At 47.4% G+C, this 23420-nt stretch overlaps 2 protein-coding genes across 2 annotated transcripts; one reads left to right on the top strand and one right to left on the bottom strand.

The window, feature by feature from the left end:
- Positions 1–234: 234 nt before the first annotated feature.
- On the bottom strand, positions 235–14667 carry LOC100678623 (angiotensin-converting enzyme). The gene is made up of 11 exons (XM_032597809.1): positions 14577–14667; positions 13657–13751; positions 4213–4715; positions 4004–4144; positions 3693–3890; positions 3532–3626; positions 3275–3444; positions 2823–3194; positions 2657–2746; positions 2472–2579; positions 235–2396 (listed from the first exon to the last, which is right to left on the bottom strand). The coding sequence occupies exons 3-11, from the start codon at positions 4697–4699 to the stop codon at positions 1847–1849; spliced, it is 2211 nt and encodes a 736-aa protein (XP_032453700.1). The 5' UTR covers positions 4700–4715; positions 13657–13751; positions 14577–14667; the 3' UTR covers positions 235–1846.
- A 6182-nt stretch (positions 14668–20849) lies between these two features.
- LOC103315925 (GSK3-beta interaction protein) lies at positions 20850–21233 on the top strand. Its single transcript, XM_031927610.1, has one exon. The coding sequence runs from the start codon at positions 20850–20852 to the stop codon at positions 21231–21233; it is 384 nt and encodes a 127-aa protein (XP_031783470.1).
- The last annotated feature ends 2187 nt before the right edge of the window (positions 21234–23420 follow it).

Genomic DNA, 23420 nt, shown 5'->3' with positions numbered 1-23420 from the left:
TTGAAGGGGACGGAAAAATACGCAAAAATAGGTATGCTGGAAATTCGGGCAGTTGTTGCTAAGGGACGAAACTGAAGATTTGGATACTTTGGCTCGTTTTTCCGTAAATCTAACCAACGTAGGCTTGAAGTGGATGAAAAATCGAAGGAAACTCCGTGGAGTGAGTCCCCAGACAGCCTTGTCTAATGCCAAGAGTTAAGGTTCTCGTAAATAAAATGGAATCATCACGGCAAGTAATTTATAATAACAGTTGTAGATATATTTTATTAGTTCCGGCAGACTGTAAATGTGTTCCTTACATGAGTCGCATGTACAAATGTCATAGAAATATTTCATCGCCCAAAATTCGATATACTCACGGCTCGTATAAATTATTGAATCACTCGAAAAATCGGCATGCTTTACGCTAGGAACATAAAAACAAAACTCACGTGTGACTCTTTGTACCTCATCGTAGAATTTTATTGCTCTCGTTGAAAGTTCGAAATTTAGGTACAAAATAAATACTTTTATAAAAAATATAAATCCTCACAGGGGCCTAGCGGCGCACGCGCGCTTATTGCATACGATTTATGTCGGTTGTACAGTCGCGTAGGCAAAGTGCGCGCGCGCACCGACATTTACAATTACAAGACTTACAACGTAATCATTTACGCAGTATTAAAGAAAACGGAAATGAAAACTACTATGACTTAAAATCTATCCTTAAGTCCTAGGGATACTTATAATCGTAATTATAATAATAATAACATTGCTCGGATTGAGCAATCCGCTACACATTCGTATGTACACTCATCGTTTACCTATACTATCGTCCTTTTATACCGGCTCACGCAAACTGCATACAATAAAGTAAACTCCTTTGCACATCTCATCCCTCTTTTTCGCTACTCACTAGAAGTATATTTGTGCATCGATGCGTCGAGCATCTTGAGCTTGAGGACTTTTTGTAAACGCTTCACAGTACGCATAGAATACTGTCGATTGCAAAACTGCTTTTCTCTTTTTATTTCTTAGATCAAATCGAAAAAGTGCTAGAATATATGTATTAGGAGGCGCGAGTTATAACCGGCGAGTCAAATAACCCCCCGGTTTCGCCTTCCAGACGTATATTTATAATCTAATATATATGTATAATAATATTTGTCTGTTCGAAAAACGCGAGAGTATCCATATTGAAAGGAAATTTCCGAGTGAAAGTTCGATCATCGCCGATAGTCGAGAAAGTAAGTTTATACAACATCGGCATTGTTTGTTACTTTATTCCGGTTAAAACGAGTTGGTGTATATATTGTTTACAAAAATGGCAGTATTTTGGCACGGGTTCATTGTCGCGATTTCGCGTCTATACGTATAAAACGATCGACTCGAGTTTGATTCGAGAAAATGCAAAATACGCGTATGATAATGATGCCAATATGCAAATGGATATACAAATCTAATTACCAGGACAGTCAACAGCAGGATAATTCGCGGATCCTGCATTCGGCAAAGTCTTCCGGGGACATCTCTACGCGCCTGTATCGGACAGACAAAGTCTTGAACCAGCCTGTGTCCCTGTCTTGCATTGCAATTTTCATGTCTTATTACATCGATAAACCGCGAGAGAAACGTCTTATCACGCTACATGGAATGTTAACGCTCGAATTTTCATCACAATCATCTTTACTCTTTCTCTCTCTCTCTCTCTCTCTCTCTCTCACGCACACACACACCCACTCTGGCGTTCCTTCTCTTTATAGTTTTAATTTGCACCTCGTGAAAGACCAAGGACGATTCTGGCTCTCTAGCGCAGAGCCACGTCGGAGGATTCTCTCTTGGCATTGAGAAGACAAGATCGGATCCTCTAGACGTATCGGCGGTTCTTTGGCGTTCGGTTGCAGCGCCGCCTGCCGAAGATGGCGATGATGCAGATGGTGACGGTTGCCACGAGGACGGCCGCCACGACCCAGACGGCTTTGCTCGTGTTGACCTTGGGCGACTCCTCGTTGTCTTCCTGGAAGCTCAGCTCCTTGTCCACGGGCTTCTTCATGGATTCGCCGGACTTGAGGAGCGAGTCCTTGATCTGGGATTTAGGAATCTTGGTCTTGACCACTACGGATCTGAAGGTCGTGGTCGTGGTTGTGGTCGTGGCTTTCGGGGTCGTGGTTGTCGTGGTCGTGCTTGTGGTAGTGGTCGCGGCCATCTTGCGGTACCTCTTCTCGAGCTGCTCGAGCTCGATCTCCTTGGCGTTGTAGTCGTACGTCGTGTTCTTGGATTCGTCGTAGTCTTGGTTTTGGTAGTAAAATTCGAGCTCCTCGAAGAAAGTCGACATGTGCTGCGGGGAGATGCTGTCGATTTTCATGAAGGTATTGATCAGAGTCTTCCAGTTCTCGGAGTTGTTTTGGACCATATATCTGTAATGCAGAGAAGAGGTTTTATCAAAAGTTCTGGACTTTGTGTTTGAAGTGGGATCAAGGGATATCACTTACACGAGGTTGCTGTTGGAGGAGTTCTTGTCAAAGTACTCGTGCCTTATGTCCGTACTCTTCATGATGTTCTCGTACATTTGGAAAGCTAGCACGATTCCCAGTATTTTGCTGTTTGGTTAAAAATATCGGTTAATAAAGTCATACAGTCGTAATCCGAGGAGGCGAAGACAATTCTCGACACTTACGACAGGTAAGGCTTGTTGCTTGCAACGTGGTCATCGCTCAAGAACGTCGGCGGCTCGCCGTCTTCGGAATACGTGAATTCGTTCTGCAATCTGCAAAAAGCGATATCGTCATTAACATCCATCTTATTCGCAGAACGTCTATTCCATCGTCCTCGTCATCGCGTACCTATGTTTCCACCAGTCGGACGTCAGCTTCTTCGGGTCCGTCTCGTTGTTCTCGATGGCCTGCAGTCTCCACTCGTCGACGGTCCTATAGTAAGCCAGTCTCGGCAGAACGTCCAGAGCCGTGATGGTCAACGAAGCCAGTTTGGCCTCCTCGTGGCCTATGGAGGCGTTCATCAGGCCCACGTTCCTCAGCCAGGCTGGACTGGCCGCCAGAATGGAGAACAGCTCGGCCACGGCTTCCTCCATCACGGAGTAGCGGTTGACGTCGTTCAGGATCGGAAACTTGGAGGACATCTGGTGGAGCAGGATTTTCGCGACGTTCTTGTGGGCCGCCAGGTAGTTGGCGATCGAGGGCTCGTTGCACGTCGACACTCTGAAGAGAAAACGCGATGGTACGTGGTTACAGGCTACTAAGAATAAAAAGTTCCAGAAAATTCGGGTCACAGTACTCACCTGATCTTCTCGAGTTTGCAAAAGCTGACTAGACTGCCGGGACACTCGGCTCTGAAGTTGCTGTTGCCCCAGAAGTCCGACTCGGCTTGATGATAGGGCGACACGGACTGACCGAGGAATCTCTTGCCCAGAGAACTCGCGACCTTGTACAGCGACCTGCCCATCATTCTCTGCAAAGAAAAAGCTGCCTCGAATCACTTCCGCAAAACAAACCAAGCTCCTCGTCGATCACTTAAGAACTATAACTCGATTCGTACCTTCTCCCAGAGATTCGTCCGGATGTCGGCGAAGACCTGAGGCTTGGGCGCGACGTCGAAAGCCAAGTGCGTCCAGTCGCTGCCCGACAGGGAACCTGTGTGGAAACGGAAAGGGGCCGTTGAGCGATGCGTCATTGTCAGCGTATAACGAATGAGCTTACCGAGTAAGTGCGCGGGGACGAGGTACTTGTCGTCGAGCTTTCTCAACTCGAGATTGTACTTCTTGGCGAGGCGTGAGCCCGTGAAATTGACTAGCGTCTGCCGCAGTTCGGTCAACCTGTCGAGCTGCATCGGGAAGTACGAGTAGGCGTCGCTCTCGCCGGTCAGCAGTTCCCAGTAGCTTTTGGCGTCGTTTTGATCTGCGTGAGTGTAATCGATGGTCAAAGGTTAGCTGTGGGGTGTAAGGATTTATCGCCGCACTCGCGCGCGAGCTGAAAAGAGACGAGGGGGAAAAAAGATGCGCACGACTAACCGTTTGCCTCGGCGGCTTTTTGGACGAGCTGAAGCACACTCGGAAAGTCGTCGAGTTGAGAGGAGAAGCTCTGATGCCAAGTGGCCCAGGCTCTCAGCTTGTCTTCCGGCTTGCCATTGTGCGAGAGTAGGTATTCCACTTCTGCAAGCGATTAAATTGCGTTAGATCGAAATAAACTCATAATCTATTGAAAATCTTTCGTAACATACCTTCTCGGGTCAAGTTTTTGCCGGCGTTCGAGTACCTGCTGGTAGCTCGGAGCACCCTGTTCTTCCCGACGAACTTGACCAGCTTCTCGTAGTCGGCATCCTCGAGCAGAGCGTCCCCGGGAGTTTTGATGACCGAGAACTTATAGACCAGAGCCGAGGACTCGTCGTCGCTCGTCTCCTGGAACTCATCGTTCATCCTCTGCCTCTCCCGCTTCTTGAAGCTGGCGAACTGCCTCAGGGCCTTCTCCCATTGCTCTAGGGTCGAGGGATTCTTGGCGTCGTGCAGAAGCTTCCACTCGGCATCGGCCACGGGCTTGCACTGGTCCTCGTATTCAAGCTCGCTGAGCTCGATTCCTCGGTCGAGTCCTATCTCGAAATTCCCCGCGTCGAACTCGTCCTCCTCGGCGCGGACCAGCAGTGGGTTATTGAGCGAGCACACCAGCAGCAGACCGCCGAGGATAGCACCGCACCTCCACACTCGAAGCATTCCTCGCACCTTTGACCTGCAATCGGTTCGATATTTTTCGCCTCAGTTTCAGTGTGCTATTATGCGTATTAAGACCTTCCTCTTTCGCGACCTCGGATCGGATAAAAAAGCGACTCGACGTAGCGCCTTCGGTATAAACATGGAAAATTTAGAGCGAAATATATGCACCGCGCTCGATCGCGCTGGAAACTTATATATTTGCTTTCACACACTGTGCTGTACAATTTTTAATCGGAGCAGAGAATTGGGTTGTAACGAGCACGTGAAAGTCACTATACTTGAACTACTGCGCAGGTATTTGTTTATCAAATTAATCGAGCTATTTAATACAATCACAGCTGCGCCGCAAGCTCAATTCAAAGTCGCTCGTGTAGAAAGAGAGCACGGCTCGAAAATCAAATTCGCCAATTGGTATTACGACATTTTTTCACGTCGTCGACTCCTTTCTAAATGGCTAACGAATCCCCTCGTAATTCGGCCTCCGACGGAGGAGGAGACGAGCCCCATGTGTGTGTATGAGGAGCCATGCGACGATGGCAATCAATATCGACCGTCAAATTCAATCCAATTGAGGCTCGTTTGCTCGTTTGATTCGCGATTATTCGAGAGTCGCGCGACGCCGCGGCGGCGCCTCATAGTCGTGAGAAATCGGGGGATTTTAATTTCGCCACCCACGCCTCCATAAACGCGTCGGCCGATCCTTTGATCGGCTTTTTTCGATCGAGATTGGATGCGATGGATATCGTTTATTAATAGGCTGCGATCGAGCGACTGTCTTTTTTTTTTCAACGCAGCGGATGACATCACGCCTGTGAATGAAAATACACTTTGTTGCCATTGAATCGAGCGAGTCGCGTAATTTTTTGTTTCTTGAAAATACATTCGCTCAAGAAGCCAATATCCGCAGATTAGAAAGACGAAAGTCTCTCTCGAGTATCTCTTACATAACGACGGCGTCGATGAAATTTTGCGCTCGACTTATTTTTAGCGCGCGTTACAATCGCTGCAAACAATTTCAGACATAAGTAATATAACACGTCGAAAAAAAGACTCGTATGCGATCAGTATTCTCTCTGCGTACGCGTGTGTATAGTCTCTTTCTGGGTCCACCGCGCGAAATGCTCGACTTCGTCCGGGACAGCAGCGGCATAATCGCGCGCACGTAGCGTGAAATTCCGAAAGGGAAAAAAAGAAATGCCATTCTTTGTAGTCGTCGTATACACGTTATGTTTCGAATGAATCAACGAGTGCAGCACGTAATTTTTAGCAGGTGAAATCCGAGAAATTTATCATCGAACAATAAACGCGGCCTCGCGATAGTTCGATGATTGAATCGGGTGGGATAGAGTCGCGCGCGGGGCTGACGTCATCGGCATCGTATGACTTTTACGCTGCGATTTAGTTCTCCTTAAATTCGTTACAGCTGATACAATCGAGATATAGACAGTGAGCGGCGTTGTTCTCTCTTCTGCAAAGTGAACGTTCCTTCGGTGCGACATATATTTTTTTTTCTAACGTAGATAATAATTATTACTAACAAACACAGTCGTGCGCGGACAAAAAAGCGGTTTAATGACGTTTTCGAGATGACGCAGGTTAATTTTTTATTGTCTCGATACACAGGCGCCTTATTTTTGCGCGCAGTATAAACGCGGGATAATTAACGCGCGGCACCTCAAGGAAGTGCGAATTCTGCTCGGGAGCTAGTTTGTCGCGATGATTAATAAACGGCAATATAGCATTGCCTCGTTATGTGGCTAAGCCTACGTTGTATACAGGCCGAAAGAGAGGAGGAATTCGAGTTAGAAAGTGTTTTGGCGACTCGATCAGACATCATAATACTCGCGAATCGATTCATCATCTGCAGAGAGCAAGAGGTTTCCGCGGCATCTTCCGATAACTCACCGAAGCATCAATTTTTTTCTTTTTCAAATTGAAACAATTAGCTTTTTCACGTCATCGAGCAAATCGCCTTTCCGACAAATCGATACAGATTAACTCAGAGATCAAAGCGTCCGTATCTCGCACAATCCAGCAGCACAGCGGCGGTTGATTCCCTCAAAGAATTACGTCGTCTCGCAACAAAGCACCGAAATCGCATCGCGTCTCTGCAATTTCCCCCGTAGCGCAGGAAGAAGAAGAAGAAGAAGAAGAAGAACGCGCATCGGACACACAGAGAGAAGAAAAGAGGGTCAGCGCGGTGAGCGACAAAGCCTTCTCTCGCGATCGTCAAAATCACGCGTCCAGCTCCGCTCCAATTTTTCTCTCTATTCGACGCTTTATTCCATTCAGCGCGAGACCCAATCGCCGGCAATTTCACATCTCAATTGTGTGCGGGCTATGTAGTCCAAGGGATCACCGACGATGCTTCTCGTGTGCGCGGTACGTAAGCGCCGCTATAGAGATACCCTTCGCTAGTCTATTTTCGCGAGAGCTGCGCTGCACTTGCGGGCCTATACTATTATAGCGCAGCCGCGCGTATGTGTGTGGGCTCTGCTCTCTCTCTCTCTCTCTCTCTCTCTCTCTCGGGGAATTTTCGGAGCACAGCAGCGGCCAAGTTCAAGCTGAGGAATATACGGAGGATTTACGAGAGTTTTCGTGTGCTCGCGGGCTGCGATTGTTTTCTACTGTGTACACGTGCGTCGTTTATTTGTCGTCTCTGCGCTATATTTTTCTTCGGCGAATTGTCTCCTGTTGTTTATCCGCGATTATGTCCACTGGTTTTCCCGAGTATACTCCCACACGCTGAGGCGCAGCGAGTTTCTTTTTAATACTCTGTTTTTCCAACTCGCGAAATATATACAGCCCGAAAGTAACGCGCAGCTCGTCTAGCGCATACCGAATCATCGGAAATCCCGGCCATCACCGGCGCGTATAATTGAACAAACGTTCATGCGCGCCGCGCGGATTGCAACCTTTAATAATAACGACTTTTTTCTTCTTACCGCGAGAACACCAGCCTTACGAAAGGAGCGTAACAACATCGAGTCATACGCGTCATTGCGACACTTGTTTTCCGCGATTAAGAGCTCTTCTCTGTATGCGCGTATCGTATACGAACTATATTGTATCATATACATACGAGCACGCGCTTTTGCTTTATTGTCATCGTCGTCGACTCGACTCTCTCGGTTCAACCGCGAGGAAAACAAGTTTCGTATGTACGACTACGCTGTTTTCCTTTTCGCGGATGTATCGCAATGCCAAAATTCTGCTGCCGCTCGGTTAACTTTGTTTTGATGTACGCAGGTGATCGAGTACGCCTTCTTTTTCGCTATTTTATATACGGCGATACGCGACGCGAAGGACAAGGTTTTATGCAAAGTCTGCAGCGTAATGCCGAGGAGTCGTCCAAGGAGGTCGGATCCGCGAGCGGCGATTATGGGCGTACATTATAGTACGAGTTCCTCGTTATTAAAAAAGTTAAACGCGACGTTTATGCACTTTATACAACAAAGTCTCTCTCCGCGCTATAAATGCCGAGGCCGCTTTACAGATACTTATACTTCTCACCAAAGTAATAATTTTTCAAGCCATTTAAAGAGTTTCATCGCTGCCAATAATAAGTACGCACAATCGCATCTGCAGAAACGCGAGCCGTCCACGTGTGTGAGACGCGCAAAAAATCCGCTCAGCGCACGCAGAGCGAGATAGTCTCAGCTCGGAGGCCGGTCACGAATATCCCGTGTGTGGAAAGAACTCGCGCGAGCGCGCGTCAATGCCACCGACGGCACACATGCTAATTGTAATATAAGTACGTTATATATGCTCGGGGATACACATCGCGCCACTCGCGAGGCTTTCACTCGTATGTGTTCCTTCGAGGATGCAATGCGTATAATTTGGTGAAATTAGGCGAGCTAGGTTTAATTGTAACCGGAGAGTGATTTGTGCCCCGACAGGTGGTCGCAGTGTCCCCTACTCTCCCCGATTAATATTGGTGACAAGTGTGATTCTTCCATTTTTTTTTTATCATTCGGTTTTGTTTTTTCGGGGAGATTTGAATTTTTTCCTATACTGACTCATGCCGTGCAATTAAAAAAGAAATCTCTCGCCATCTGTCATCGGTTCGTTATCTAACACACCGAAACAGGTTCCGCGCGCGCTGCCGACTAAAAAGTCCGATATACAATGGATAATTTTCTTTCCTCGCGAATACATAGCTTATCCTCTGATGATGACCGAGAATTAGCCTCACAATGGTGTAAGCTACGAGCGACGTGCGTTGGCATACGATTTGCATATTTAATAATATTGCAATGATCGCACGTATACCGCATAACGATTTTTCATGGGCGGTTAATTAATGCAGACATTTTATCGCCCTCTCCCTCTCTCCTGTCGCTATAATATAATGTAATGGCAAAGTAATGGCTTCTAAAACGCGTCCACGAATTAGTATATTGAGAGCTGCGGGTGTCTTTTTAATTTATGCATTCGGAACTTTCAGGAAACTTCAGACTTTTTTTCTGTACACATCGGCGTATAAATAGCGATCGAAGCGCAGCTCTTCTGGTATTTGGGTTATCTGAGAGTGATTACAAGCCGTCCAAAAAGATAAGAGCGATTCGTTGCGCGCCTTCTCTCTTATATCCAGGTGAAACGAATTCGGCTACTTTTTTACAACCTCGAGCTTTCTTTTACGGCCTCGCTCGCGACAGTGACTTTTTATAGGCGAAACTTTTTTTACTGAGAAAAAAAAACAAGAACTCGCAACGCTTTAATCAAACCAGTCGCAGAAATTGCATCACTTTTCGAACTCGTCGCATCCGCGTGATAAAAGCTCGAGAAAGCACGTGGCCCCTCGTCGACAAAACCGCGCGAAAGTTCAAGCTTCGTGAGAAAACGCATGAGTAATGCACAGACGAAGATAAAAGTTGCGCGTTATCGCCGCCCGCCTCGCTGTATACCTCAATTTACGCTCGTCATATTTCGCGGATCCAAAGTTCGTATATCGGATTGTATATTATTCCTTTCTTTTTCTTCGTCGGAGGTAGATTATATGCGGCAAAAGGGGCTCGCGAAGAGGAGGTAATTGATTGGGCTATTCTTTTCCCGGAGAGAAATTTGACAAGTGGGCTCGAATGATTTAGTCGATATGGAGAGTCTGATAGTGTATAATAGTCGAAGATAAGAGACACCGTGATTAATGGCGATACACCGGCTAGGCAGCAGGTTCGGTTTTCGCAGAATTTTCTGGATGAATTGAAGCGGCTCAGACGCAAACCTCTACTTATACGGCAGGCAGCGATAAATTGACTCTTGTGCGAAATCATTCAAAACAAACAAAATCGAATCGGCGCTCCGTAGGCCTGACGAATCACAAGCTTGAAGCATTTATTTATGCCTCTGAAGAATTTTCGAAAAGCTCGTACACAAATCCCCAGGACTTACGACGACGACGATCCCTCCCGCTCACCTCCGTCCCTTATTCATTCGCTCGTCGCGATTATGCAAATCGAAAAAACTCGCCGGCCGCGGCTAAAAGGAACGCGAGAGCGTTTTTTTTTCGCTTTTCACCTTTGCTCTCGGCGCTTCCTCGCTCCTTTATTTTTCGCGCTTTTCCAGCACGAGCTCGCGCGCGCGCGCGCATTATTTGCATTTGCTCTGGCTGAATGGCCGACGAGAGAGGAGGCTGGAAAGGGCTGGTGGTCTTCTTTTTTTATCACTTTGAGGGGGATCCCTTTTTCGGGGGAGGAGATAATAACGCTTATTTGTGTAGCGGAATTTTCGGGAGGCGCGCATGAAGCGAACGCGAGCGAGTTTTGAAAAGAATGCGCGCGGGCTCGTAATTGTGTGTGTGTGTGTGTTTTATTTCTTCTTCTATGGGCTCTTTCAACGCGTGCTCTATTGTTAATTTAGCGCAAGGGTGATTAGAGTCGGCTCTCTCTCTCTCTCTCTCTCTTTGTGGCTTATTTCGCTCCGATCTGCTCTCTCGAACAAAAGTCGTGACTTTTCAGCTCTTCCGTCAACTCGAGAGAGCATATTATCGGCGACGTTTCAGTGTCAATGTACACGCGAATTCATTATCAAAACTCGACACGCGATTATCGAGACGCGCGCGCACTTAGTCAAGGCCGTTGTGTTTTTATCTAGCGACACGCTCTCGATAATCTCTTGAACCGCAGCGACGTCGACGATCGAAACAAAAATGGAAAACGATTAAATCTCTCGCTTCATCGTCGTGTCGTCAAGGCCTGTTTAAAGAGACCGATATACCGCGTCCAAAGTCCATACTCCTGCGCAAAAAGCTCTCGTCTAGCGTAACAGCGCGCTGGTAGTGCAATTTGCGCTCGCGGAAAATTTCGAGGATGTATTAGCTGTATAGAACACACAGTCCTGAATAATTGAGGCAGTCGCGTTGCCCTTTTGGAAATCAATATCGCGCAGCTCTACGCAACTATATACCTATATATGCGTTAGTTTCGACTGCTAACCTATGCATGAGGAAATAACTCGATTGAAGACTCTCTCTCTCCCACCGAGGCGGGCCAATAAATGGGCTCAATCTGCATTTCAACAGGCGCAACTCGACGTCCCGGGCAAATCGAAAAGCTGAAGCGGAATATTTTTCGTCCGTCGTAAAATCGCGCAACGCTTCCGGGATCGACCTTGAATAACGCAGAAAATCGTACGGTACTATTATCTCTCGTGTATAAAAATAAAACACACTGCTCATCCGAGAAATTTGAGGAATCCGAGATATCCGCGCGCAAGAACACACACCTCCTATGGGATGAAAACAAAAATTCTACGTAATCCTCCACGTATAACCCCGACCTTCATAAATTCACGCCGCTATAGATTACGCGTATATACTTGGAGAGAGAATCTTTACGCAATCTAACGACTTCCCAGCTCCTCTTCTTACGCTCTTTCATATGCCTGTCGTTGTACGTCTCTATGCGTGTACACACCGCTAACTGTATAAGCATCCGACTACGGCTTTCTCGAATTCCCGCCGCGCGCGAAACGAGCTAACCGGTCGAATCACACACACACACACACACACACGCGCGCGCGCACATACAGGAGGCAGGTGCATGCGACTGTCTTCCTCGTATACAGCTTGTACACGAAGGTATTCTTATAATACACATCTCGCTCGGCTCGAGGGAGAGCCTTTACTTCGCCGCCGCTGCTTATTACTTTCGATTGGCGATCGGCGGCTCTCCTTTTTTTCAATGTATAAATATAGGAGCGCGAGTGGTTTAGCGGACTCGTTTCGACTTTTTGCCCCGCAACGACGAGGAATGCGGTGCTGCACTCGGTCGCGCGTGAAATACGAGATGCGTCGAGGAGAAGAGGCATAAGGGGCGAATTATTATTGCTTCTCTGATGAGCCGCCTGTTACGAGCTTGTTTTTCTCCTTTGCTATATGTGTGATTAGGCGAAATGGATGGTATCCGGATTCGCTTTTTTCCGAGAAAAACGACGGAGAAACGCTTTGATTGATCGGCCACCTGCAGCGAATTCTAACGATCGACGCAGACAATGCAATTGGACTGGAGACGTTTTTGGGAGACAGACCGCGTCAAAGCAGCAACGAGCAACGATAGTATCTTACCGAGTCAATGTTTGCGCTTTGCTTTCTAATTATTACGCAACAATGTCATATACTCTAACCCATCATCGCGACGAGCTGATAGGTACACTGTATGTATATCGATCTATAACTTATTTTCCGCGCATCAAAGAATCACATAAGTATATATAGCGTTAGGCACGCGCGCATATATAGATTCGACGTACGCGCATGTATTAAACATCGCATAGCCGTCCTTGTCGCATCATTTTCGAGACGTGACATTTTGCGCTTAAACACACACGGAGCGAACAACGATTACAATTGTTAAGCCGAGGATGGCTGCAGAGGGCGTATTTTAATTATATGAATGAGATATGTATCGGCTTGGTTCATTAAAACATTGCTCGACCGAAATAGATGCGCTTCTGTTGGGCGACGTGCTACGCAGGTATTAACGCCGCAGCGAGCTACGTAAGGACGGTTTAATGATATTTTAATTGCAACTATAATGTCGGCCTGTAAATACTTGGTTTTACTGCGCTCGAACATCACGAATATCATAAGCACGTCAGCTAATGAAACACGTGTATATTTTTTCGTGAGAAGCTTTTGAAAATAACTCTGCGAGAAAATGTCCTAATTTACGCGGCGAAGTGCACTTCGAACGAGTATATTTACGCCTCGCTTACGTGCACATGCGTCGCGGCGGTAAACAGATTTTTGCTGTCCAGCGAATTACACGTTTGCTCGCGGCGGCCAAGCTTCGAGTGATATCCACGTCAGTCGTCGACAGCCAATATATCGAAGAAACTATTTTACGTCGCGATGCGATGCGCCTCGTTTATTGTCTTCTGAAAACAGCTCCTGCGCTTTTTTCCTATTTCAAGCTTATACGCGTCTTTCGACGAGGCTTAATCGAGCGAGGCTTATTAAACGATTTGTTTATTGCCGATCGAGCGTCGTGCGCACGCGATTCGATTTAAAATGAAAAGGCTATGCAGCGTTCGATTCCGCGAGATTTTTGTTTATACCCCCCGGAGGTGAAAAACCCAACGATAATACAATATTATCGCATCTGCAAAAACGCCCTCGACGTCACGGACTCGTTCGACGACTCGTCTCGCCTTGTGCAAAGTTTCCATAACGCGCTGTACGCGATATACGTTCTAAAAGAGAGACGAGTAGCCGCACTACACGAGATAATGCGGCCGAACTTTTTGGAGCAAAAACTGTCAGAGGCCGAGTCTCGCCCCGAAACCGGTTGCGCTCGGCGCTACCTCTTGTGTATTATATGATGCAGCACGAAAAAAAGCCGGAGGAGGATCACTCTCCATTCCACACACACACAGACACAATATAAAGTTTCCACTCGCGGCCGCAAATTAAAAATTTCGTCCGCTTGCATGTATAAGTAAAGTATGGGACAAACCTAATTATGTAAATCTTCCGGTAGCTGAGCTTGATCGGTGCGGCCTCGTCTGATGCGTATACTCGGTGTCCGATTTCCAGCTGGCTTGAAGCGAACTGCTGTGGAAAAGCGCGTGAATCAATGGTTTGCATATATGTATGCGTATACACTAAGTAAGCAGCGTCGAATGCAGTTGCGCGTCGTACGTACGGATACCGATTTCGTGGCGGCGCTTTCGCGGAGTCGGCGAGCGCGAGTTTCGCCGATGAGATAGAACCGCGTGTCGGCCGATTCCGCGAAGCTTTTCTGTGATAAGATTGCAGCGAAAGTTTCGTCGGGCCGGGAACACGTGGATGACGCGGCAGAGCTGATGTATAGCGCGCCGCGTGGGATATATACGTGTTATCGAAGGATCGAGGCGCTCTTGCGTCAAAGCCGCCGATCTCTATATACAACGAACCGTTAATCGCAGGAGATCGATGCGGTCCGTTTCCTGTTTGTCAAAATTAGCGATAAGGATCGAGGGCTTTTAAGGATAGACCGGCGCGCGACGATGCAGGTCCGAAAAACCGGTAAGTCGCCGAGCAGTCGGTCGGTCGCTCTCTCTCTCCCTTAGAAGCTACGATATAATTGCTGAATTTTGCAACGGTCAACCGGCTCACTTAGCGCGAGTACAATAATTAAGTCGGGCGGATGCGAGTAAAAAAAGTCGGAGCACACGGGGCCCGGGTGAACTTTCACTGTGCGCGAGTGTACGACGCGGCACCGCTGCAGCTGCGAGAAATCCTCCGAAGGTCTTTGGGCAGCGGCGAATCGGCACCAATAACACACGCACACACACACACACAATTTTCGAGTCACTATCTCGTGTCATATAGAAAGCAAGGACGAAGGACGAGGAAATTCGGCGGCGCCGTATAAAAGTCGAGGAGAAAACCCACCCCACACACTCGTGGTCGAAAGAAGAGAGCACAGAGAAGTATATAAAGCAGAGTCGTGGCGTGACCAGCAGGCTTGGAGCAGAACCACGCGACTGCAGTGTTCGGTGCCGGCGACGAAAAGCCGCGCGCTCCGCAACGGCCTAACTGGCGGGGGAAGCCCCGAGTCTATTCCCGCCGTTGGTGCGAGCGAGAGGCTCGAGCGAACTCGCGCTGCGATTCGTCGCTCACCTCGATTCCGGTGCGGTGGCGTGATACTCCCGAGAGAGAGAGAGAGAGTCGCGTCTCTCTCTCGCGCGCGCGCTATGCTCTCCCCTCCCGCCCGCCCGCGCGCGGCGCACATTCACGACGCCGGCCTCTGCGCTCTATATGCTTCCAAGCTGTCTGTGTTTAACGTATACCTATAGCTATGTATACGCGTGTGTCGCGTGGCGCGATCGAGCCTTCCTTGAATGGCTGATTCACCTAGTGCGGATCGCTGCGATTTTTGGAAATCTGGAACGGCTATCGCGTATAATTATCCACGCGTCGTTGCGCCGCACAGGTGTATAATCGGAGTGATAAGTCCGATTGTGCAACGCTCGCGGAGCGTAACCCAGTTCGCGGGTCGCGCTTTTCCACGCATACGGCTTGGAATTAAAAGACGATTTCCCGGCCGCTGTGTCGTAATACACAACGTGTACTCGTACACCGTATGCGTATGCATGGGCAGTCGGTATATAGTCAATGACTCGAGCGCGCGTCGAGTTATTCTCGATCAGCATTTTAAATGGTTCGATCGCGCGACCAATTTATAGGTCGTTCGGGAAGCCTGCGCGTGAACGGCTATACTGCGAGAGAAGAATCGGGCTGCGATTGTTTTATCATCCTTTCTTCCGAAGCGTCGAGTTTCTTTTTCTTCGGAGAATCTGTGAGTGAGCTCTTATCTTAATTATTCCGGCTGCTCCCCGAGTCCAGAAATACGACGGATGTATAATTATAATTGCCTCCTTTGTCAATTGATATCATAATCCAAGTGCGCTAATCCGACAGATAAGGACAGGCTTAATCAATTTCGCGCAAAAACTATATATATTCGCGTTCTATAATACACGCGCGTGACATTCGAAGAGCTCCCTTTTATTAGCCCGCTGTACCTCCAAAGTCCCAATCCGTCCCGCGAGCTTCTCCTTAATTACGCTAATAATGGTAATCACGCGCAAGCCGCGCGAGGAATTTTCGATCTGTAATTCAAGCAAATCCAATTCAAAGTTCCTACGTTTCCTCCTTTACTCCGTACAGCCACTATATACTTATGCGGCAATAAAATTATCTTTTTCGCAACAATCGAATTACACGCATTGCCTTTTCCTCGTATACAGTTATTCTATCGACAGTTTGAAGAAGTGCACAGCAATTGCAGCAGCGTCTGTAAAAATGCGCACGCATGTGTGTGTCATTGCGCCAAAACAACGAGTCCCTGGAATAGCCCTTTAGCCTCGTTTACTCGAACAATAAAAAGCAGCCTAAGCTTCCCCGTAATGGTTAATCTAAAACACGAGACGCCCTCGGGAGAGATTCTCCCTTTTGACAATGACTGCAGCGTCTCTCTGCTCTCGGTATAATAATTGCGAGCGGATATTAGTTCGGCTTTTTGTCCGGCGGCGGTGACGAATTGAAAAAAAAAAGGTAGAACGAGGAGGCAGCTCTCCGCGCTTCCTCCTCGAGTAATGAGAGCGAAAGAGAGAGAGAGAGAGAGAGAGAGAGAGATCGTTTCTTCGAAAAATGTTCTCTCGCGCGCGCGCGCGAGTAAGAACAATTGCGGAGTCGCGAGTAATGACGCTATTGTAATGACACGGCGGCGGACCTTTGGCTTCGCAGTAACCAAGTTGTAAAATTTGCAAGTGCGTAGCACGCTCGTCTCGTCGCTCGAACGGGAAGCGTTTGTTAATTTTCTTTCTTTTCTGAATGTCCCGGCGACGATCGTCGCGCAATCAGTACAATACATAGTGAGTCAGATGAGCGAAAATAGACGTTCTTTCACCGGTGAACTGCGACTATGACTGCGCGTATACGTACGTCTGGATTTCGAAAGTGTATATAGTCCATAATTGTAAAAGCTTGCGCAATCAAGCCGGCAAATTGAAAAATAACAGTCGTCCCTCGGCCCACTCTCTCTCAAAAAGTTCAAACACTCCGACTGGCTCTTGAGCAGGTTCTTGAAAAATTTATGAAGACGTCCATTACGCTTGCACCCCTCATCAGTGCAACGAATATACGCCGACTCGCTGCCGCTGTGTGTATACTCCCCCATACGAATACGCACACTGAGAGAGGGAGAACATTCCTCTCTCTCTCTCTCTCTCTCTAGCGTCACCCCGTAACTGCAAACTCTCATCCCGGCTACCCGCGAAACCCGCCGCACCGGCCTCCACTGTACACACGCCTAAACTAGAGAGAAAAAAGCGAGAAGAGATAATAGACACGTACGGATAAGCAGCAGGCAGGCAGTGGGTGCGGGTGTATCTCCGGCCGATCTAAATCCGATCTGTCCTCTCTCTGATCTCCTGCGCGCGCGGAAAGTAAGTATAAGGAGAGGCGCGATAGGTATACTGCAGTGCGTAAAAGCTCCGACGGCCAACTGCTCTCGTCCCCCTTGGCGGCCCAGACGATTGTTATACCTATATATAACGCATAGAGAGGGAGAGAGAGAGGAGCGAGCGTCGCCGCCGAAATTCCTCGGGCTGCGATTGGCCACTCATTATCGTCTTATCTCTCCTCTCTCCGTGCGCGTGCACGCGTTATATAATAGAGTACGTACGCGCGCGAGGACTCGTGCCAAGCCGCCCCCGCCGCGATCGATCCTCTCCGCAGAAGCTGTGTGTGCTACCGTGAGAATAAAGCTCTCGCTCTTTGTGCTTTCGCTGCGCGCCGCTCTCTTGGCCTGAAGGATTCTCCGTGATTTTTCAGGATTTACCTGCGCCAGAGCAGGGGGCCTTATCTGCTGTGTGATGAATAGAGCTGCTTATCGGTGTCCATAGGTACGCGTGCGGTCCACATCAGAGGCTGATGCTGATTTATGCGTAACGAGGCGGAAGAGAGCGTGACGCTGAAACGGACCGATTGCGTGCTGGGAATTATGAGCAAAAGGGGTCTTTTGTGCGCGCCGATATGATCGATCGGTTTTCTCGGAAGATGCGCACTTCCAGAGAGCCTCGAGGATTCCGCGTATATAACTAATCCAAGGTCGCTATACAGGCGTACATAGGGGCTGATCTATGTGGGCGAGTCGACGAGAGATAAATAACGATCGGGTGATGAGAAAAATCAAACTAAACCTTTTCCCCTGTCCCACTTCCTGTAGCTGCTCCTCGTTGCACACCGCAGCACGCCCCGTATACGAGCGATTGCCCCGCTTTGAACTTAACGAAGTGAGAACCGCCAAAAAGAGAGAGAGAGAGAGAGAGAGAGGGATCAGCGCAGCGGCGGAAACACGGCGACAATGGGCCGCGCGAGAGGCGAGAGAAAAGTCCGAGAGAGCCGAAAAGGAAAACACGACAATGTGCAGTGGCTGCGGCCGTAACTCGGATCTCCCTCTAGCTCACAAAGCGGCCAGTGTATAGGTGCGCGTGTATATACAGAAGAGACGGGCCTAAAACTCGCTCAGAAGAAGAAACAATGCCGCGACTACTCGAGAGAGAGAGAGAGAGAGAGAGAGAGAGAGAGAGGGAGGACTCGCTAAAAAGGGGGAGATTCGTGGAAGCCGGTAAGAGAGGAAAAAAATACTCTTAAGGACGCGCCGCTAATAAGGAACCGGCCGACGACGACCATTCCAGAAGCGCAGTTACGCGCAGGACTATACTACTACTACTACTATGCTACTTCAGGACTGCAGGAGAAAGAGAGAGAGAGAGAGAGAAGCAAGATGATACAGTGGAAGAGCGCCGGTGGCGATCATCAGCCGTCTGCACGCCATTTCTCATTCTTTTATGTGTCTGTGGAGAGAGCAGCAGCCGGAGAGAGAGAGAGAACGCTCCGGTGTGTTGTAGAGGTATACCCATGGATGCTTCTCTCTCTCCTTCTCCGCGGGGGGTGTTTACGATAATGTCGCGCGCGCTGCGAGAGTTGATCGCAGGACATTCGATTCGTATATATGTGCGGTATATCGGGGCTTTGCGTTTTATTATTGTACATCGGTTAATTGCGCCGTTCGTCGATGGGGGAAACGCTGTGTGTGATTTTTCGAGTGTGCGCGACTCGAGAGATTTATGGCCGCTGAGAGAGAGAGAGAGAGAGAGAGAGAGAGAGAGAGAGAGAGACCGGACAATGGAGAAAATCCGACGCTGTTTTCTTGCACAAGTTATACTTACACTTTGTAGTAATTTTTTTCTCTTCCTCCGAAGTAAGCCTAAAAAGTATAAACGTTCAGCCAGAACGAGCATTTCCAGCATCTCATTTCCTCTGCAGCATCCCTCGCACCCACGCACAATGCATCGCACGAGGCGAGAGGGAGAGAGAGAGAGAGAGAGAGAGAGAAAGCGTCACGCTAATTAAAAAAGAGTCGCTGGGCAGTCGGAAGCGCGCACCCGTCAGTCTCTCTCTCTCTCTCTCTCTCTCTCTCTCTGCGCAGACGGTGAACGATTGCGTTCACGGTCAATTATTATTAGGGCGTTTGCCTTGGCTCGCGCGTCTATAGGCATAAGGGAATATATAACGTATGCACATACGAGCGAGTATGCATATGTATAATAAAAGGGTCTGCCGACGCGGACGCGTTTGCTCTCGGTAAAAAACACATGCATCGCCGACGCGGCGAAATCGAGAAGGTACGTTTTCCTTCTCGATATGATGCTCGTTTTGGATAACTGATGACGTATACCTTTATACACGTTCTCACGGTAGCATTACCGCGCGCGGCTTTTTGCTTCGATCGTCTCGCGAAGGTCTGCGATGGTATGTTTATTATTTCGATTTTCGCTCTTATTGATTCGCTCTCGAGAGCATTACCCTACGTAATATACGTTCCATCGAATGATAAGCGGCTAAGCTATGCGTGTCATTGAGTAATGCCGCCCTGTTGAAAAATTCGCGCCGACAGTGTATCGGTATATAATTCTCGTAACGTATTCAGCGTGATCGATCATGTTAAATGATTTTTTTCAGCGTTACGTAAATCTGCGGGTTATATCAAGGCGTAAGCGAATTACAGTTGCATAAATCCTCTCTTTCTCTCTGCGAATAATATGCAGCTGTCAATTAACCGGGCTTTCGAGTTATGCATATTGATTTTATGCGCTTGTAAAAAATTGTTTATGTTCGGTGAAATCGAAAGTAATTTGCAGTAATGATTTTCGAAATGATTTAATAAACGCTATACAATTTTCTAAAACTATTTAAAAATAATTAGTTTGATAAGTGTCGCATTATATAGTTTCTACGATCGTTCAAAGTAGTACTAAAAATCTGCTTTACCAACAGGTCGGAGTCGTCGAGATCCCTACCTCACCAATCTCACCGTGGAACGGCAGCACTTTCTAACCTCATCTCCAGAGTCAGTCAGCCGGGCGCATACGCAACAAAACAGAGCAAGTCTGTACTTTATACACATCCGTACGAAAAATAAATAGGAGATAAACATGACACCTTGTTATTGACGCTGTGACTCCAAGTTCAAGAATTTTGTGCGTGAATAACCGGTGTCAGCGAACGAGGGAATTCTACCAGTCTGACGAGCGAACGTTACATAAATCTCTCCCGCAAAAGGAGAAAGAGAGAGAGAGAGAGAGAGAGAGAGAGAAGAGGAAAAATGTAAGTACACACACATCGCGTAACGTGCGTGTATTTGCGGCCAAAGATATCTGCTTTGTTATGTAAGCAAGCAAGAGACATCAGAGCAATAATCTTGGTCTTTAACCCTGAACGCTGGCTGTGGGAATCTGACATTTGCCTTCTGCGTAGGTTGCCACCAGAGATACTGATTGAGTGTACTACGCTGCAGTAGCTGGCATTTAGAGCATAACAATCAGCTATGAGAGCACTGAGCAAGTCAGTGAGCAGAGTCAGTGTAGAAGAAAAGCTAGAGCAGATTTATCAAACAGAAATATGACTTTGATGAAAAAAGGTGGAGTACACGAGATTTGTTTGGTAACCGGTTACCGCTGCTTCAAAGTTGGTGAAAATCATAGAGAATATTGTTGTTGCAGGTAATAAACTACTTTGGTAAATCGCACACTGCACATTACTCTGATAAAAAACTAAGAAATACAGGGACAATACTGGCCCAGCATTCGTACCATAATGTATCAGAGCAACGAAAAGGTTCTGGATGCCGAGCAATGGAAGCAGGAAGCTCAGGCGATAATCGGCGACGTGCGGGACCACGTGCGCGACATCGTCGTCTGCGACAGTCCAGCTCTGCGTAGCAGCAACCGTGCGATTCACCTGAATCTCACGACCCTCGAGGGCCTCGAATTTTGCGTTCGCCTCTCGCCCCAGGGTTTCAGCATAGTGGGCAATCGACACAATTGCACCGACAACGCGAAAATCGACGGCGAGGATGACGACGGTGAATACTACGAGACAATCTACAGTTTATTGAACGTCATCAGTCCACAATACAGGAATTCATTCGGAAATAGTTTGTTAGATAGGCTGCAACGGCTCAGCGAGAGCCAGAGATGATGGGACGCGTAATTTTAAAATGGGCAATTTTATTGTTGATGTAATGCTTGTGTGCGCCATTTCGCACAATGCTCTTATTGTGCAATAATGAGATTTTAATTGTACACGAGGTCGTTTATTTTCAGATTCATAATGAGCCTTTGTAATGTAAAAAATTCAAATGATTTGTTTGAGAGGGGATCAATAATACAAAGAGCTCATCTGACGATCTATCTATTAGTAATTAATCATTAATTCATCTCAAATTCGATATTATCAGCCCATTGTTCGTCCGTAGCGAAGGCCGCGAGACCATACAATTTCGAAGGATCTCCTCTCCGAGATCTGTAATCATCGAACACGCGTCTTGGAGAATGCAGCGCTCGAACTTGAAGCTCACGTCGTTGCAGTCTTACTTTTTGATGTAAATGAGGTCTGCACTTGAGAAATCAATATTGCCGCAGCACATGACATGCATTGAATATGTTATTTCGTATGAATATGCCTTCCTGCTTGCATTTTCTAACGACGCTGTACACGCGTACGCGCAACTGGATTTCAGCATCCGTAATCAGATCGAGCTTATTACAAAACAGGGAATACACCGAAATGGAAGATAGAATTTTGTATCGCGAGAACTACAATCCCCAAGTCAAAGCCGGGTTATTTTAATGAAACGATACATCGTCAAGCCGTTGCCACAGATCAATTAGCACCGACTGCACGTACAAGCGATAATGGACGGAGAAGCGATTCGCCTCGACCCAATGTTTGGCGGCGAAAGTAGGAAATTCAACTCTGACTTGGCCTTTTTCCCGCTCCGCGCTCGCATTATATTTTCGGCGCCGAAATTCGTGATATGTATGATGATACACCTGCGCAGACGCCGCTGCCAGCGCGATGATGGCTCCGCCTCTCCCCGGCCAAGGAATTTCGAAAAGATCTAGAACATTTTCAGCGAGAGAGCTCGTGTGCATGATGCGCGAGAGAAATGACCGTGTGAGATGGAAAAACTGATGTACGTTCATCGATATACCATGGCGTTGCATAACGCGCGCGCGCGCGCGAGTAATGATACGCCGAGTATGCATGGACACGTGAATCCCGGCGTGTGTATCGTTCGATGGTTGCACGATATAAATGCAGTGTCACGTGTATTATGAAGTTTATATTGCGTGTTGCGCCTGTGAGAAATAGCTGCGAGTTTGCTGTTCTTTTTTTACTTTTGGACTCGACTGCACACGTTGCAGCGCTTTAGATTAATTTTAATCGAAAGACTTTATAAACATTGTACGATGTTACCCAATACATTATTTACTATAATAAAACTAATTGGTTTAATCTCGACAGCCGAGAACAAAAGCTTAGAAATTTTACTGCATCGAATTGGAACGCTCTGCCATCTGTGTAAACTTTCCGCTGAAATCACCGAAAGTAAGCCGTCTTCGAAGCTCACATATACAGTTCAAAAATCGTGTGGACGCAGCTCAAGCCATTTAGCATTAGAGAACGTAACGCGTTTTCTCATTCCGCGTCACACGAGCTCGAATCACCTGGCTGACGTCAGCTGCCATATTTCACTCATTGACTCGACGGATGGGCTTTCAAAATTTGCGGTGGGCGCGCGCTCTGCCCGCGCGGAGAGGACAAAAAATTTAAGCGACACGTTGCGCACGTGTGGAGACTATACACTGCTGTGCCTTTGATTGATCTTGAAGCTCCGAGAGAATGGAATGCTGCGGTTTTATAACTCGGAGCTGTTAGATTCATTTTTTATTGTCTCTTATTTTATATATTTTTGTCTCTGCCAAACGCATATTTGATGGTTTTTTAAAATAGCCCTACGTTCGGTGGAGTACTCGCTATAGCGTGACGTGTCGAAGATTTATTAGTATACTATTTGTGTGAATCTGTGAGTTAGAATGTTCATCCATATTGTACAATAGTTTTTCGTTAAATATTCAAAAAAAAGAGAAATACTTTTGTAAATTGGATTTTATGGACACGTGCCAAATTTGAGGCATTATTCTTATCTCAGAAGAAATTGCGTTCTATTTTGATAAGTTTTACGAGCGAAACGCTCGCATTTCTTTCAAGATACGAACTAAATTTAAAATTCTGCAATCGTTCCTTCGGCAAATTCAATACTTATGTTACATATGACTTTTTCATCGGGTCGGCGGCAATATGAGTAAGTAATGCACATCA

Source organism: Nasonia vitripennis, chromosome 3 (assembly GCF_009193385.2).
Source record: "Nasonia vitripennis strain AsymCx chromosome 3, Nvit_psr_1.1, whole genome shotgun sequence".
NCBI classification, from domain to species: domain Eukaryota; kingdom Metazoa; phylum Arthropoda; class Insecta; order Hymenoptera; family Pteromalidae; genus Nasonia; species Nasonia vitripennis.
This window is presented reverse-complemented; position numbering and strand designations above follow the sequence as displayed.